Genomic DNA, 16,673 nt, shown 5'->3' on the forward strand with positions numbered 1-16,673 from the left:
TCTGGTTATTAAAATTATTTAGGTCTTCCTCAGTCCAAATTAAGGTGCAAACGAGACCATATGCCAGTGACAATAGTACGGATTTTATTTGATGGTAAATATGAGGGAAAGAAAAGGGAAGAGAAAGAAACAGGGAAAGAGGAGCTTGGGGGGTGGGGGGGGGAGAGAGTAAGGTGGAGGTGGAGACAGACTAAGTAGAAATATCACCACTCCATAGATCCTGATGGCATCCTGTTGATCCTCTTCTTCTGGTCTTCTTGAGGGTGAAGGTCCCCCTGAAAAGCATAGAATCCAATGGGTTAATATACGGTCGGGCCAGGTGGCAATGTCCAGGTACATCCCCTGGAGAGGGGAAGTTTCTTGCAGCAGACTCTGGATTTGTTGCATCATGTACAGTCCTGTGGTGCAAGGCCTCTGGGTAGTGCTTTGGAATCTCTTTGATGGATTATGACACCCCCTCAGCAGCCTCTTTGATGGTAAATATGAGGGAAAGAAAAGGGAAGAGAAAGAAACAGGGAAAGAGGAGCTTGGGGGGTGGGGGGGGGAGAGAGTAAGGTGGAGGTGGAGACAGACTAAGTAGAAATATCACCACTCCATAGATCCTGATGGCATCCTGTTGATCCTCTTCTTCTGGTCTTCTTGAGGGTGAAGGTCCCCCTGAAAAGCATAGAATCCAATGGGTTAATATACGGTCGGGCCAGGTGGCAATGTCCAGGTACATCCCCTGGAGAGGGGAAGTTTCTTGCAGCAGACTCTGGATTTGTTGCATCATGTACAGTCCTGTGGTGCAAGGCCTCTGGGTAGTGCTTTGGAATCTCTTTGATGGATTATGACACCCCCTCAGCAGCCTCTCACGTGAATGTCCCGTGGATGTGTCCTGTGGAGTTGGGGGTTTCTCCTGGATTAGGGCAAATCTAGGAGAAAACCTCCAAAGGGGCCCCCCCCCCAGAAAGCAAACCCACACGGCCCCTTCCCCCCATCAGTTCGGGAAGGACTTCTCGGAAAGAAGTGGAAAGAACCTGTTTATTTAACAGGCAAAACACCCCCAGCACACAAAATGAACAATACTGGATGACAACAGTCTTAAACCAATCTGAAAAGGATGACAAACTCAGAAAGTCTTTCCTGGGAGTGGTCGCTCTGTTGTCGCTCCCTCCAGTGCTGGGGATAGCTGCTGCAGCCACAAGATGCAAACTCTTGGTGTTTCCCAGGTCCCAGTCCAGAGCAGGTTTGAATGGTTCAAAAAGGGAAAGGAAAAACAGTCCAGGGAAAAATCTGGACTGCTTAGCTGAACTAACTAACAAGCAGAAGCAAAAAGCAAAAGCAAAGCAGGAACACAGCAGAAGCAAGAGCAAAGCAAGCAGCAAAAAGCAAAGCAAAAAGCAAAAGCCGCATTATGTACTGCCCCGTCTCTCTGTTCTGCCAGCCGTGGGGGAGCAGGCTGATAACAAACCAAAACAAACCTTGCTCTTCAGAGCCAGTCTTGAAGGCACAGTACATAATATCCAGCATTAACAGAACACACGATTGGGGATACAAGCATCATTACCTTACCCTTGGACAGGGTTCCACAGCGGGGCCATTTTTTGTAAGGGAGGGTGGGTATTCACTGCCTCTGACCAGAGGTTACACCCACACACCTGAAACCTCCCCCCTCTTCATTTTGGGGGGAGCCTGTGTAAACCTGGCTTCTGTGGGCTGTGGTCTCCCCCACCCCAAATCCAGCCAGAGGTGACTCTCAGCATGGGTGCTGGGTTTGGCTCTCATTCTTTTCCTTGTTTATTTGTTTCCTTCTCCCTGGGCCTGAGATGACTGAATAATGGGTTTCTAATCATCAGTTTGACTTTCAGTCCAAAGTCCCAGTCAGATATCTTTTAGGCAGGGGTGGGCTTCTTCATACAGTTTTGCTATAATGGGCAAAACTTTATATCACTGTTTGAGGCATGAACTATTTCAGTCTCTGACACATAGTGCAGACCATGGTGAAGCAGCTGTGCCCCTGCAGCCCATGGCAGAAATCTACCTGCAGCCTATGGAGGACACCCGTGTTGGAGCATGTGGATGCCTGAAAGAAGGTTGTGACCCTGTGAGAATCCCATACTGGAGAAGGCTCCTGGCAGGAGCTGGGCCTTGTGGGAAGGGGTGCCCATGCTGGAGCAGGTTTGTTGGCAGGACTTGTGATCCCATGGAGGATCCACACTGGAGCAGCCTGTTCCTTAAGGACAGCACCCCATGGAAAGGACCCACATTGGAGCAGTTTGTGAAGGTCTGAAGCCTGTGGGAAGTACTCGTGCTGGAAAAGTTTGTGGAGGACTGCCTCCTGTAGGAGGGACCCCACGCTGGAGCAGGGGAAGGACTCCTTTACCTGAGGAGGAAACAGTGGCAGAAACATGTGATGAACTGATCATAACCCTCATTAGTGCAGACCATGGTGAAGCAGCTGTGCCCCTGCAGCCCATGGCAGAAATCTACCTGCAGCCTATGGAGGACACCCGTGTTGGAGCATGTGGATGCCTGAAAGAAGGTTGTGACCCTGTGAGAATCCCATACTGGAGAAGGCTCCTGGCAGGAGCTGGGCCTTGTGGGAAGGGGTGCCCATGCTGGAGCAGGTTTGTTGGCAGGACTTGTGATCCCATGGAGGATCCACACTGGAGCAGCCTGTTCCTTAAGGACAGCACCCCATGGAAAGGACCCACATTGGAGCAGTTTGTGAAGGTCTGAAGCCTGTGGGAAGTACTAGTGCTGGAAAAGTTTGTCGAGGACTGCCTCCTGTAGGAGGGACCCCACGCTGGAGCAGGGGAAGGACTCCTTTACCTGAGGAGGAAACAGTGGCAGAAACATGTGATGAACTGATCATAACCCTCATGCTCCATCTCCCTGCCCTGCTGTGGGGGGAAGGAGATAGAGAATCAGGAATAAAGTTAAGCTTGAGAAGGAGGAAGGTGTTTTTTAGGATTTGTTTTACTTCTAATTTTCCTGCTCTGGTTTTGATTGTTAATACATTCAACTCATTTCCCTAAGTTGAGTCTGTTTTTCCCATTGTGGTAATCAGTGGGTGGTCTCTCCCCATCCTTAACTCATGAACCTTTTGTTATATTTTCTCTCCCCTGTCCAGTTGAGGAGGGGAGTGATAGAGTGGCTTTGGTGGGTACCTGGCATCCAGCCAGGGTCAAATCACCACAGATGCATATGTATTTTTGCTGTTCAAGCACTGACAACCTAATGAGCCAATCACAAATAAGATCTCTGGAGTTCTGAGAGGAGGATGAGCAAGTACATCAAAATAGCATCAGGGAAGAAGTAATGCAGCATTTGTAGTCTTTAGCATCTGATGTTTACCAAACAAAAGCTGATACCTTTTGATCAAAAGATGGAAGCAAGCTGATTAATCCCATTCTCAGAAGTCACCTCACTGAGGATGATAAAGATGGCAATAAAGTCTATTTTAGGACTGTGATTGGAGATGCAATGATAACTACACATTGTTGCATCCTTACTTAGGTTTTCTTTTTTTTTTTAAACTCTGAAATGACTAACGTGAAACTTCTTTGTGCTGTGTGGTACAGGTTTTAAAAAGCCTTGTGCCAACACTGAAATATGGATTCAAGTTCAAAAAATACAGTTGCATATGTTTAGGACCCACAAACTTACCAGGAAATAAATGCATCTATTTAGGAAGTTTCTGTGTATTATTGTTCTGTATTCTTGTATATTTAATAACAATTTCAACATTTTATTTCAAAGAAAGAGGATATATGGTGATTAGCTCGATGAAAAAGCTTAGGAAAGTTTTTTTTCATCACTTTTCATTTGGGAGATTATTAGTTGAGGCAAAATGGACTCATAGTCAGTCCTAGTTTATAAACAGCCTTCCCCATTCCTGTCACCTAATTAGTTTTTCCTGGCATTTCTGTATGTGTTAAAAATGGAAGTGACTCTTTCGGCCATCCTCTCTGCTGGATGTGAATCAGCCAACCTCTACAGCTGATCACTGGATGACCTGCCATAGTGTGTAAGCTGTTAGTAGGTATCTGTCTTTTGTCCTGAACGTGGGCCTTCTGCCCTGTGCGCAGCGCCAATTCACACACTGAGGACGAGGTACTTCTATTTCTTTGTTGTGGTAGGCACAAAGTAGGGAGCTGGGTGGTAACCCACAAAAGGTTGGCTCCCCAATCATCAAAGCTTTATGTTATTTATACATTTTTAGCAAACAAAGGCATTAATGTTCATTGGCTACAAGCTACCCAGTTCTTTTATTAATTAGTATTCTACCTTCTATTGGTTAATGATTCTCTCGCTTCTCATGCTAATTAGTCCATATGCTCAGTCTTCCTCTTCTTTTGGGTCTGTGGGTTTCTTGGGTTAGTGGTCCGTGAGTCAGTGGTCACAATCTCCCCCTGCCAGAATTACCTTTTACCCAGTTGGAGCTGATTTCAACACAGTTGCTGAGTTGGCTTTATTCGTTTCTTTCTTTTCTTGAGAGTTCTGCCAAATATCCTTATGGCCTGTAAATTCTGCATTCTTTGTGTCCACTATCAGGGGTACATCCTCCCCAAGCTTTGGTAACCTCCCCCTAGGTCTGAGATCAGTGAAGCATGTCAAGCCCTAAACCTCAACAAGGCAATTCTACCAACAAGTAATTTATATTTCTAACACCTGGAAATCAGCAAGCGCCCTTAATGTTTTGTGTAAACATAGTAAAGTTGTGAACACATAATTTAGCAATGAGTTATAATTTTATTGAATGACAGCTTCCAGTGTTCATACCTTTGTATCACAATAAAGAGGGAGTGACTTGAGATGGATACTCTACTGGAGGTCAAGATTTGTACAGTTTTTAGTAAACTTAGAGCAGAACCTACCCTGCAGTGTTTGGACATGATTATTACCTTAACTGGAATTACTTTGTGCTTGATGTCTCACATCTGAGCCCTTCATGATAGCAGGAAGGGGCAACCTGCCTTTGCATTTCAAAGCCCTTCAAATATAATTTGTAATTAAATGTACTTCCTCTTTTTATGCTTGACAGCTCTTAATAAAACAATGTAGCAGTTTGTTTTGGGGGGGGGCACCTAACTCCTTAGATCTTTGAGAAGAGTAAAATGAGAAAAACGGTGTGAAACCTGTGAAGATATACGAGATCTCATTTCCTTTATTCCCCTGATTCACTTAGGCATTCTGATAACAACCATTGCTTCAAAAGGGGAATTGCAGAATTGGCCTGACCTCTTACCAAAGCTTTGCAGCCTGTTGGATTCTGAAGATTACAATACCTGTGAGGTAAAAAGGCTTATTTTGAAATGTATTATCATGTAAATTTATTTTTTGCCTTTCTTCATAGATACTATAGATATGTATAGTATTTTGTGTGGGTATGTATGCACACATATAATCTTGTTTTTCCAGTATTCATGAAGGAAAATAAATACCAGCTCAACTGTTTTAAGCTATGAGGAGAAAAATCTTGTCTGATTTTAAAAAAAAATCTTGCTTTTAAGCATTTTTAAAAATATGATTAAATAAATGAGCACTGAATGTTAAAATTAAAATTACCACTTACTTATTATAGACTCATCCAGCTTGAGATCTTACAGGTGACAATATAAAGTGCTTAAATAAAAAGTCTTTAAGGCTATTTTAATTTAACTCCATATTGAGTTAGCTACATTTACTTTGTTAATTAGCTACGTTTACTGTGGTCTTTTGCTAAAATTACCTGTTCTGTAAAAACACTGAAATGTTGCTTTCTTCAAAATGTAAAATAACAGATTTTCTTTTGCTTTGGGTTTGTTGTTGTTGTTGTTTGTTTGTTTGTTTTTGTTTTTAAACAGGGTGCATTTGGTGCTCTTCAGAAGATATGCGAAGATTCTGCTGAAATTTTAGATAGTGATGTATTGGACCGACCACTCAATATCATGATACCTAAATTCTTGCAGTTCTTCAAACACAGCAGTCCAAAAATAAGGTAGGTTTAGGTGCTATACTAAAGTTATCTGTTAAAAATTTATTTACATGATCAGCGAGGTTGATATTTTGTAGATCAGTTTCAAACATACTTAGTTTTTTAAAATGGTCCTGCATATGCAAATGTGAGAAGGCACAGCAGTTTCATGCATTGGTCATTTCCATGCTTATCTGTTTAGTTATTAGATCAGCCTCACCTCTTTATATATCTTCCAAATAAAAAATCTGTCTGACTTTGAAAATCAAATTATTTTTTAAGAATTTTCATAGTATTATGAAAGTTTCAATGCCATGGTTAAAATTTCAAATTCTGATTAGAAAGAACTATCTTGCATTTGTTTTGTTATCACTGCAGCAATGAAAGAGTAAAAAATAATTTGCTGATAATGGTTTCTGAGTTCTTGCAGAAAAGTATTTTTCTGCTTTAACTCCACAAAAACTTATAAAGCTCTTTATCTTTCAGATAGATCAAATTGAATTGGTTCAACATCCTTTTACTTCAATACAGTATTAATCTCTCCAAAGTAACAGAAGTATAGAAGAAAAATTCCAAAATTAATTTGTTATTGCTAATATTTATCAACAAGAACAGTAGCTTTTACCCTGTGTAGGGGTTTTGGTTCGCCAATTCAAGACTTACCCAAGTTTAAGATTTCTTGGCCCAATGCACCAAAGAGCATGCCCGGTTTCGGTGCTGGCCAATCACCGATACACTCACTTCCTGCTGTGAGACAGGATTAGAAGAAAGGCAAAGCAGGCTCAAAACTTTAAAAGGGTATAAAGAAAATTTTATTAACAGTAACTAAAAGGAAAAAAAGTAGTAGGAATCAAAATGAACCCTTCAGAACACTTCTCCTCACCCCACAACCTTTTCTTTCCCACTGACAATGTAAAGAAACAAAACCTAAAATTTCCAGTCAGTTTACCACCTCTAAAATAGTCTTTCTTCAGTTCACTTAGGGAGAGAAGTCCCTCTTGTTAATGTTATGGAGACTTTTCCACAAGAGGAAAAAACAGTCCTCTTGTGGCTCTCAATTTCTATGACTAGCAGCCGCCTGGGGAAATCTGCAGTCATGAAGTCCCTCCCATTTCCACAAGCCTTCCCACAGCTTGTCTATGGGATATGTTGACTTATGGGGTATTGTTTTAAAGATGAGTTGGTTAAAGGCAAAAGTTCTCATTATCTATTTCTAAAATCATCTTCATCCCTGGGAACAGAAATCATCTTCTCCTGGGGACACAGGACTACTCTTCTCTCTTTCTCTGTTCAAACTTCTCATGGGATCACAGCTACTTTAACATCTGCTTACTTTAACATGGAAGCCTTTGCTCAATATCAATTTGAACCCTTCATCTCCCCATAGTTTCATGCATTATAGGGAAAGAGTCTTTTTCTCCATAGCTTACAAGAGGATTTCAGCCCCAAAATCAAGGCATCTCCTCATCCCTCCCATCTGGGACTTCTTTTTCACTGACCTTGATGTCTTCGTGTTATTCCTTTACATGCTTGCTTCTTGTTCCTTTCTCTCACTCGAGGGAGGGTTGAAGCACTGAAAGGGTTGACATGTCGCCTGGGCCCTGCAAATGATCATCTGACCCGCCAGTAACTTGTGGCAGGAGCTGCAGGTGTGTCAGGATAGGCTTCATGGTTGGTCTTTGGTTTTCTCTGTGTTCAATTCCAGCCGCAGGACCACTGCACGGCTGCAGGGCTGCCTCTGGTCTCAGCTGCGCTGTGGGGAGGGGACCTGACAGCAAGATCTTAACAGCCGAGGCCGGCCCTGCTCCAGCCAGGGCTCCACAGCCTCCCCCCCCCCTTCCTGCCTGGCAGCTGCTGGGGGCCCGGCCTGGCCAGAATGGGGCTCGGAGTCCCCTGGCCCCCCCCCCTGGAGAGGGGCCCGGCCCCCTGCCGCAGGGCTGCCCGGCCCAGCCTGACTGAGACAGGGGCCAGTGGGCCCTGTTACCTGTCCCCAGGCCGCAAGCAAAATAAGTTGTTCCTGGGTTTCTTTCATCTTTAACGTGTTTTTCACAGAGATGTGTCCAGCTTTCTAGTGACTGGAAGCTTTGCATCACTTCCATAAATGTCTCTCATGTCAAACCATGACACCCTGAAATGAGCCAGCAATGTGCCCTTGCCACAAAGAAGGTGAATCTCATCCTGGGCTGGAGTGTTGCCAGCATGGGAGGCAATTCTTCCCCTCGCCCTCCAGATGAGGCCACACCTGAAGTACTGTGCCCAGTTCTGGGTTCCCCAGTACAAGAGAGACATGGAGCTACTAGAGGAAGTCTAGTAAAGGGCTGCAATGATGATGAAGGAACTGGAGCATCTCTCCTATGAGGAAAGACTGAGAAAGCTGGGACTGTTTAGCCTGGAGAAGAGGAGGTTCAGGGGTGACATCATCCATGTGTATAAATACCCAAAGGGAGGGTGCAAAGAAGACAGAGCCAGGCTCTTTTCAGTTGTGTCCAGTGACAGGACATGTGGCAGTGGGCACAGACTGAGACACAGGGGGTTCCCTCTGAACATTTGGAAGCACTTTTTTTACTGTGAGGATGACCAAGAACTGGCACAGGTTACCCCAGAAAGGTAGTAGAGTCCCCATCCTTGGAGATATTCAAAAGCCATCTGTAAGGCCCCAGAAAACTCGCTTGATGAGACTCTTAAAAGGGCTTATGGTTGTTCATGTACTCTGAGTTTGACATACAGGAGAAATACTGACAAGATATTCTCAAGGGGTGAAAACAACAAAAAAAAAATTACTGTCAACTTTGTAAAATCAGAGAACTTTGGCAAAAGTTTAGAGCAGCATTCAATCAACATAAAACACTTCTCAAAGCATTAACTTAGCCCATTCAACTTAACAAACTCCAAGCCCATCCAATTCTAAATTACTCAAAACTCCCAAGAAGAGGGAATTAGAAAAAGGAGAAGGACAGACAAAAAAAGATATAGAAAAGAACAAATATAGCTACCACTCCTGGTTCCACAGTGTTCAGCTGATAGAAATTCCAAGAAGTAGAGTCAAAACATGTGCTCACCTCATGTCCTTAGTTAAATACTCTTTGGCTTTCCTGGGTCCTTCCCCCAGGTGGGACTTCCAGTCATCTGACTAGTCTGGGGCTAGATTGGGGCTCCAGGGGCAGGGTGTGGAGCATTGCCTCCAGTGTGCCAGTGATTGGTGGCCCCTGCAGGGGCTGGGATGCAGGCCCCAGGGGGCATGGGGTGTGCAGAACAGGGCACTGCCTCACCAGAGCAAGGCCAGACCTGCCCCTTCCCCCCACACATGCACCCAAAATGTTTCAAGCCAGCAAGCCTTCCGGTCTCTCACACTGTTGTGATGTGGTCCTGTGCAACCAGCTGTAGGTGGCCCTACTTGAGCAAATGATCTACAGAGGTCCCTTCCAACCTCAATCATTCTGGGTGATTGTCTGAAATGTGTTTTTGGACTCCTCTTTGAAAATTATATCAAAAGATTCTACAACTTGGAGGGCTCAGTTATTACTAGCAGTAGTATAGATAGTGAAGAGTAAAAGGAAGCATATAACTAGGAATATATCTTGATAGGATTTAATAAGATTTAGAAACTCCCCTAAAATAGATGCACACTGTCTCCGTCTCTCTGTGTGCCTCCCAGTGAACCCCGGCCAGCCCCGGGTCGGAGTCTGGTCCCCCTCGCACAGCTTAAGAGGGACATTCAAAGTGGGCGCTGAATAAGACTTGGGCCAATGGGATTACAGATACATGATGGTTCAGGGCAGGACCACAGGCTTGGAATATCCCATACATTTTGGAGGGGTGAGACAGAGCATACCATTAACTAAAATGCAACACTACAGGAAGATAAGCTTTTTCTTTGAAATAGGTAAACCAGTTTCAACTTTAAAGCAGATCATCTGCTGACCTGTTGCCTGGTTTCAGTACATAGTATTGAAGAATGAAGAATATTAGTTGTGTCAGTAAAATAGTATTAGTACTTAATAGTATTTAAATATTATCAGTATTTAAATCTGTGAAGAGACAACTTTTGAACACTGTTTTATGAGACTCTCTTCCACAAAATGTCTGAAGAGACTAGATATTTGAAGTTAGATTAGTAAAAATACTTGAATGGATCTTCAGAGGCTTTTAAAGGTAGCTTTATATTGTGCCTCTACTTATATAATTTGGCTTTTGTGTCTCTGAGAATGAAAAAGACTTGTAAGCAATGGCTTTGCATGAAATGGAATAAAGAATCAGCTCTTCACTTTAAATTTGTTTCTACCACAATTGTTTTATTATGTATCCTAATGCAAGTGTGTATTTGTTCTAAGCTACAACTATATTACTGATGCATATTGGTCTCATTAAATGGTAAAAATCTTGCAAAGGCAGTTGGATACTTAGCAATGAAGAAGGGCATGCTAAAATTTCACCATGTTAACTTGTATGGAATTGTTAACATTGTTACCAAAAATCAGTGAAAATAAAACTCCTTAACGCTAATGTAGCGTTAAGAAGCAGGCATTCTTTATTTAGCCGGATGCACAGGGGGATAGCTCCTCCAAAATATTGTGCATCTTGAGTACAGAAAGAGCTCCTGTTTATATGCTATATTTTACATACATATACATAGGTTTTCCCAGAAGAAACATATGTATTATAATCATTTTCCCAAAGTAATTAACATATTTTCCCTCCCTTTTACACATGTGTTTTTCTGTCCTGAGGTTCTTTTTGGTGGTCCATGGTGGTTGGCGACCCCAAAGTCATACCTGACCACCTGCTTAGCTGGTAAAAGTTGGCATAACAGGTCTGGCTGCTTTCCAGTTCTTCTTCCTACAGAAAACATTGTGTGGTTCCATAGGCCAGTGGTCCTTGAAGAATAAGTATTGTGTTAGCTCACTAGGTGCAAATGAGTCTTCATCTGGCAACAATATCAGAGAAAACTGATAATCATAATATACTGAAAAAGACCATCCTTACATACTGTTTGGAACAAATGTGCCAGGTAGTCATCCTGCTATGGTTCTTATTTATTGAATACTTCATTTAAAATTATTTATTAGATATATTGGAGTATATGGTAGTACTTAAAAATGTGGTTTACTAATTTTTATTGGTAACAATATAGATGGTCAGATTTCATCCCTCTTGCCTCTAGAATATGCTTGGACAGTGTGCCTTGGTTTGAAAAGACAGGTGTCTGCTAAGGAAGGCAGGAACCTCTCTTGAAATGGAAAATGTAAACCCCCTCCCTCCAAAATATTATAATTTTGAAATTAAGAGGCTCTCAGGCAAAGATACGAGAGTAGAAATAACAGTTGTTTATTACAAAAAATTAAAAATGCAGTAATACAAAACAACACTGACAGAGTCAGAATGCAACCTGACACCCTGTTGGTCAGGGTGTTGGTAGCAGTCTGATTAAATGGTGGCTGCAGTCCTCCTGGAGTGATAGATGCAGTTTCATTGAAACAAAGAGCCTGTAGAAAGGATGTAGTTTTCCTTTGAAGGCCCAGTGGTGGTGTAGATGGGCCTGATCTTCTTCTGGGAAGCCAGTGAGAAAAGGCTGCCTGTGTTGTTCCAAATCTCCAGTTATATCCAGGTAGGAATGCTTGGCTCCTCCCCCTGGGTGGAGCATCTCACAATGGGATGATGTAATTTTATCAGTCAGGCAGTGACACTCAATGGCCCATTAACAGAAGATATCTCCATTGAGGGAGGATAGGTCAAGGAAGAGATAAAGAAAACTGCCCCACCTGATTTTAATTGGTGACCCAATTAACAGACGATAACTGCCCCACCTCTAACAGATGGCAATAGAATACACACCCCCAGCCACATCTTGCATTTGCAACCTAAGACACAGTATTATTTACTTCTTAATATTTGTGATACCTATGTACAGTTTAGAAAATGTTTAAGACATGAAGAACATATATATTTTAACTGTTCAATTTGTAGGTCTCATGCTGTTGCGTGTGTCAATCAATTTATCATCAGCAGAACTCAAGCTCTTATGTTGCACATAGATTCTTTTATTGAGGTGAGTGTATTTTTGCTTGGCGGGGTAAGTCAAATAGCATATCTAATTTATCAAGAGCTTTGAATAATGTTTTGCAACCTCCACTACCCCTAAACTCCACACCGATGGCTTCCCATTCTTAGCTTCAATCCCCATGGGTTGAAAGTCATTCTGCATGCTTATGCTTAAATTAGTCTAAGCACTCTCCCAGACCAAGGAAATAGTATTTTGAAAATGCTTCCTTTTAATAAATATAGGAAACTCTTCTTGCATAGAGGTACTGGCAGCAGTCTGTTACATGTGATGGAGAGTTCAGTACAGGGATCACCATGTCACTGAGTCTAGATTATGGGTCTCTCTGAATACTACTAGTGAATGTGGATTAGAAGGATGATATTTTGGCTTAACCAGGGTATTTTATTTGCTGCTGTTATGTTCTGAAGGCATTTTCTAGCTTCAGAACTTAATTAATGTTTAGGGGGAAAAAATCAGGGAATAATGTTCTTGTGTCTAATGTACACATGACCAAAACACTGGGTAACAATACACATTGAAAGTCTGAAGAGTTCATTTGCTAAAACATATGTCTTTAGGAAATAATACAGTTTTCTGAGGTGTGGGGTGGGATGGTACAGAAGTACATGTTTCCATACTTTAGTTTGCCAATAATGTAAAATTTAATACAAGTTGAACTTGATGAATTGAGGCTTTTCTACTGGTATTGCTTTCCAACAGAATCTTTTTGCACTGGCTGGTGATGAGGAGCCTGAAGTACGCAAAAATGTTTGTCGTGCTCTGGTAATGTTGCTAGAAGTTCGAATGGATCGCCTGCTTCCTCATATGATTAGTATAGTTGAGGTAAGTCTTATTTCTCTGATTGTATGCTGAAACATGTTTGGAATTGCAGAAATAATAGCAAATTAAAAGCATACATCAGAATAAGTGTGTTGCTTTTGTGCTTGCTTACTCTTTGTTTTACATTTGTGCTTGCCTACTCTTTGTTTTCCTTCAAGACTGAAGTTGCAAAAGTTTCTTTTTAGCTAATTGCCAACATGACGTATTTGGCAGTGCATATGGCAGTTGTTCATTCTTCTTTAAGTTAATTGATCCTGAAATGGCCAGGATCAGCTATACCATGGAGCAGCCAGGCATTGCCTGACCACAAATGAGATCATGTTAAAAATCTTCGTTCTGGTGCTGATATTGTTACAGTTTGCACATTGAAGCTGTCACCTTTTTTGGATCTTTTGCCACAGCAAGGATAAGGAATGCAATTTTAAATATCTGAGATGCTCTTTGAGCTACTAACAAAGCTGCCTGCCATTGCATTCAATTTTATAGGTGGGTGTCCTTGGATAGTTCCTTGATTATTCTAGATTAGTGCAGACTTGCTACCAGAAGACCAATCAACTGGTACTTGTTTGCTCAACTGAGTTGTAATTTCCATGTTTCTGGGAAACACTGGCAGTTTCTAGATAGCCTTTACATACACTACTTGCTAGACTGGAAATATAACAAAGATCAGAATCTTTCTCATGCACATATAAGAATAAATAGGTCATAATCCAGTGTCAAATTCCATAAGTGCCAAGTCCAGACAATATGAAGCAGGTTGTTTTTTGTTGTTTTTTTGCTTCTGGACGAAGCCATTAGAGAGGCATAAAACTGAGGTGACTTGTAATATTTGTCTAGTGTTGTCTGGAATTCCATGACACCAAGCCTGGCACATATCTTCTCATCTAACACAGGACAAGTAGGCATTGTTGGTACTTGAGATAGTTTTTTTTGTTTTTTTTTTTTTTTTTTCTTTTGTTTGGTCTAGTTTGGGGTTTTTTTTGGAGAGAGAGACAATAAAGCTTTGAAGATTATATTGTCAACAAATGATAACTTCTCTGACTCTTCACCCTCCTGCGATCATAGAATCCTAGAATGGTTTGGGTTGGAAGGAACCTTAAAGATCATCTAGTTCCAACCCCTCTTCCATTACTGGAAAGTGCTCTACAATCTGCCTTCTTTTCTGAACTGGAAACAGACTGAACACTCCCAACTCTCTCAGTCTGTCTTCTTGGCAGAGGTGCTTCAGCCCTCTGAGCATATTCGTGGTCTCTTCTGGACTTGCTCCAGCAGCTCCACATCCTCCTTATGTCCACAAGAGTGGAGTAGAGGAGGAGAATCCCCCCGCCCCCGCCTTGACCTGCTGGCCACACTGCTTTGGATGCAGCCTAGGACACAGTTGGTTTCTGGGCTGCGAGTGTAGATTGCTAGCTCATGTTGAGCTTCTTGTCATCTACTGTTCCCAAGTCTCTTCTCGACAGGGCTGTTCCCTGCATTCTCTGCCCAGCCTGTACTTGTGCTTGGGATTGCCCTGACCAGGTGCAGGACACTTGGCCTTGTTGAACTTTATGAGGTTTGCACAGACCCACCTTTCAAGCCTGTACAGGTCCCTCTGGATGCCATTCCTTCCCTCCAGCGTGTCGACCGCACCACACGACTTGGGGTTGTCAGCAAACAAATCAGTAAGGAACTTCTGGACTTTGCAGGTAGAAATTATGTCAGCAACCAGAAGATCCAAGATTGTATTCTCATTGTATCCCTTCTTTTTTTGGGAAAACTATTACTAGGCATCTTCTCTACAAAAGACAGCAGTAGTGAATTTTTTGTGAAGATCAGACTTCCTTCCCTTCCTCCGCAGTTTTGGGACTACTGTGTACTGTTACTGATTTGCCCAGTTCTGTATACATACATATTGATATGTGACAGTGTAATATCTGAGAGCTGACTATTTTTCATTCAAATGAGCCTGGTTTTGCCCTTTTGAAGCTTGAATACCTCCAAGCTGAATGCTTCTAATAGTGGCTGCTCTAACTGAAGGAATTCTTAAAAAGAGAGAAACTGATATCCACATGATAGGGTTTTTTATGCTTATGGAGAATTACTTTTAAAGTAGTTAAGAATATTAATAATTTGGTAGTGATTATAAGACAGAAGGTCTTGGCCAGTGTCATGCTTTTAAACTAGGCAGGTTTAATATTAACTGTTTTTCCAAGTTCCTGGAGGAACAGGGATGGTTGAATTTCAGTTTCAGTGGGTTTTTTGAGCATGTACTTCCAGGTGAGCAGAAGCAGATATGTATTTCTCTGTGGGTTTTTTTTTTCCTCCTTCCTTTGTCTGAGAACATGACAACAGGATATATCAGAAGTAGACTGACCTAATAGATTTCAGTTATTAGATTGCACTTGTATATTCATATAGCATATTTAGCCAGGCATGTGGTGCCTAAGATCTTTTTTAATAGAAGTCCTGACTTTATTTTACAATGCATAATGAGATTACTTGAATGGTGTTGATAATATGAAGTTATAACACAGAAACTCAGCTTGTTGCTAAAGAAGTAAGATTGCTTGCATCCTGTTGCTTTCAGATAGCTTTTACTGCTCAAAGGATCTTTATTAATGCATTGTGCATCATTCTTTTCTTGATGGTTTGACATAGCAAGACTAACACAACACTGTTACAGAGTATGCAAACCAGTTCTGAATAATGTTCCCATGCTATTTTGTAATTTTTTGTCAGGAAGCAACTATTTCCATTGCCTAAAGTCACTTTTTTAGCTTATCATTAAAAGTACTCATTAAAGTATGGCACAAGAATACTAAAAAACCTAAAAGCCTTCAAATACTCTTCCCATACTTTGCTTTAATACTAGTATCACTGTTTTTACTATGGGGGCCTACAAGAAATATGGGGAAGGATTCTATCAGTGAATGGACTGACAGAACAAGGGACAATGGTTTTAAACTGTTAGAGAACAGGGTTAAACTGGATATTAGGAAGAAATTCTTCCCTATAAGGGTGGTGAGGCCCTGGCACAGGTTGCCCAGCAATGTTGTGGCTGCCCCATCCTTGGAAGTATTCAAGGCCAGGTTAGATGGGGCTTTGACCAACCTGGTCTAGTGAAAGGTGTTTCTGTCCATGGCGGTGGGTTGGAACTGGATAATTTTTATGATCCTTTCCAACCCAAACCATTCTATGATTTCCAGGCTGTGTATATGGCTCTTATACCACTGAGTGTAAGAAGCCTTTTCAATCTACTGCTATCTAACTTCATGGAGCATATATTATAATAGGTGCTTAAAGATGAAATGACAGTGTGAGGAGAACCTTCAAACAGACATTACTTTTTGTCATTCTGGTTTTGTCTTTGTGACAAATAACTGAATACAACAAAAGTGTTGATTTTCAAGCCCTCTGGGGAAAAATGCCAAATCACTTCCGTTGTATTAATTAACCTTGCTTGCAATGGTGTCCTGGGGTGACTTTATGATGCTGGTATCCCCATCGTCTGTTCTCTTGCCCAAAAATGGGTCCTGTAGCTTTAAGCTAGGCCCAGAGAGAGAGAGGGTGAAGCGGGGGGAGAAGCAGCATGCAGTTTACAGACAAATGGATAGGACATTTTTCAAACTTTCCAAGCTGTAATCTGTTCATAACTCAGAATACAGCAGTATTTTTGTTGCCATCAGTTCTTAATCACAATAATGACCTTTTAGGAAACACTTGCAATTTAGTGCATTTCATAGAATCACAGAATGATTTGGATTGGAAAGGACCTTAAAAATCTTCTAGTTCCAACCTCCCCCACATGGGCAAGAACACCTTCTGCTAGATCAGGTTAGTCGGAGCCCCATCCAGACTGGTCTTGAACACTGC

General features: G+C 41.9%; 1 protein-coding gene across 1 annotated transcript in view; it reads left to right on the plus strand.

Annotated features, from left to right (window-relative positions):
* The window catches only part of LOC121357899 (transportin-1-like), a 106,702-nt gene that overhangs the window by 60,038 nt on the left and 29,991 nt on the right, over window positions 1–16,673 (plus strand). The window contains 4 exon segments of the mRNA XM_041475598.1: window positions 5,174–5,280; window positions 5,832–5,965; window positions 11,906–11,987; window positions 12,702–12,824. Coding sequence (XP_041331532.1) covers window positions 5,174–5,280; window positions 5,832–5,965; window positions 11,906–11,987; window positions 12,702–12,824 — 446 coding nt within the window.

Source organism: Pyrgilauda ruficollis, unplaced genomic scaffold (assembly GCF_017590135.1).
Source record: "Pyrgilauda ruficollis isolate IOZ18807 unplaced genomic scaffold, ASM1759013v1 scaffold359, whole genome shotgun sequence".
Taxonomy (NCBI): domain Eukaryota; kingdom Metazoa; phylum Chordata; class Aves; order Passeriformes; family Passeridae; genus Pyrgilauda; species Pyrgilauda ruficollis.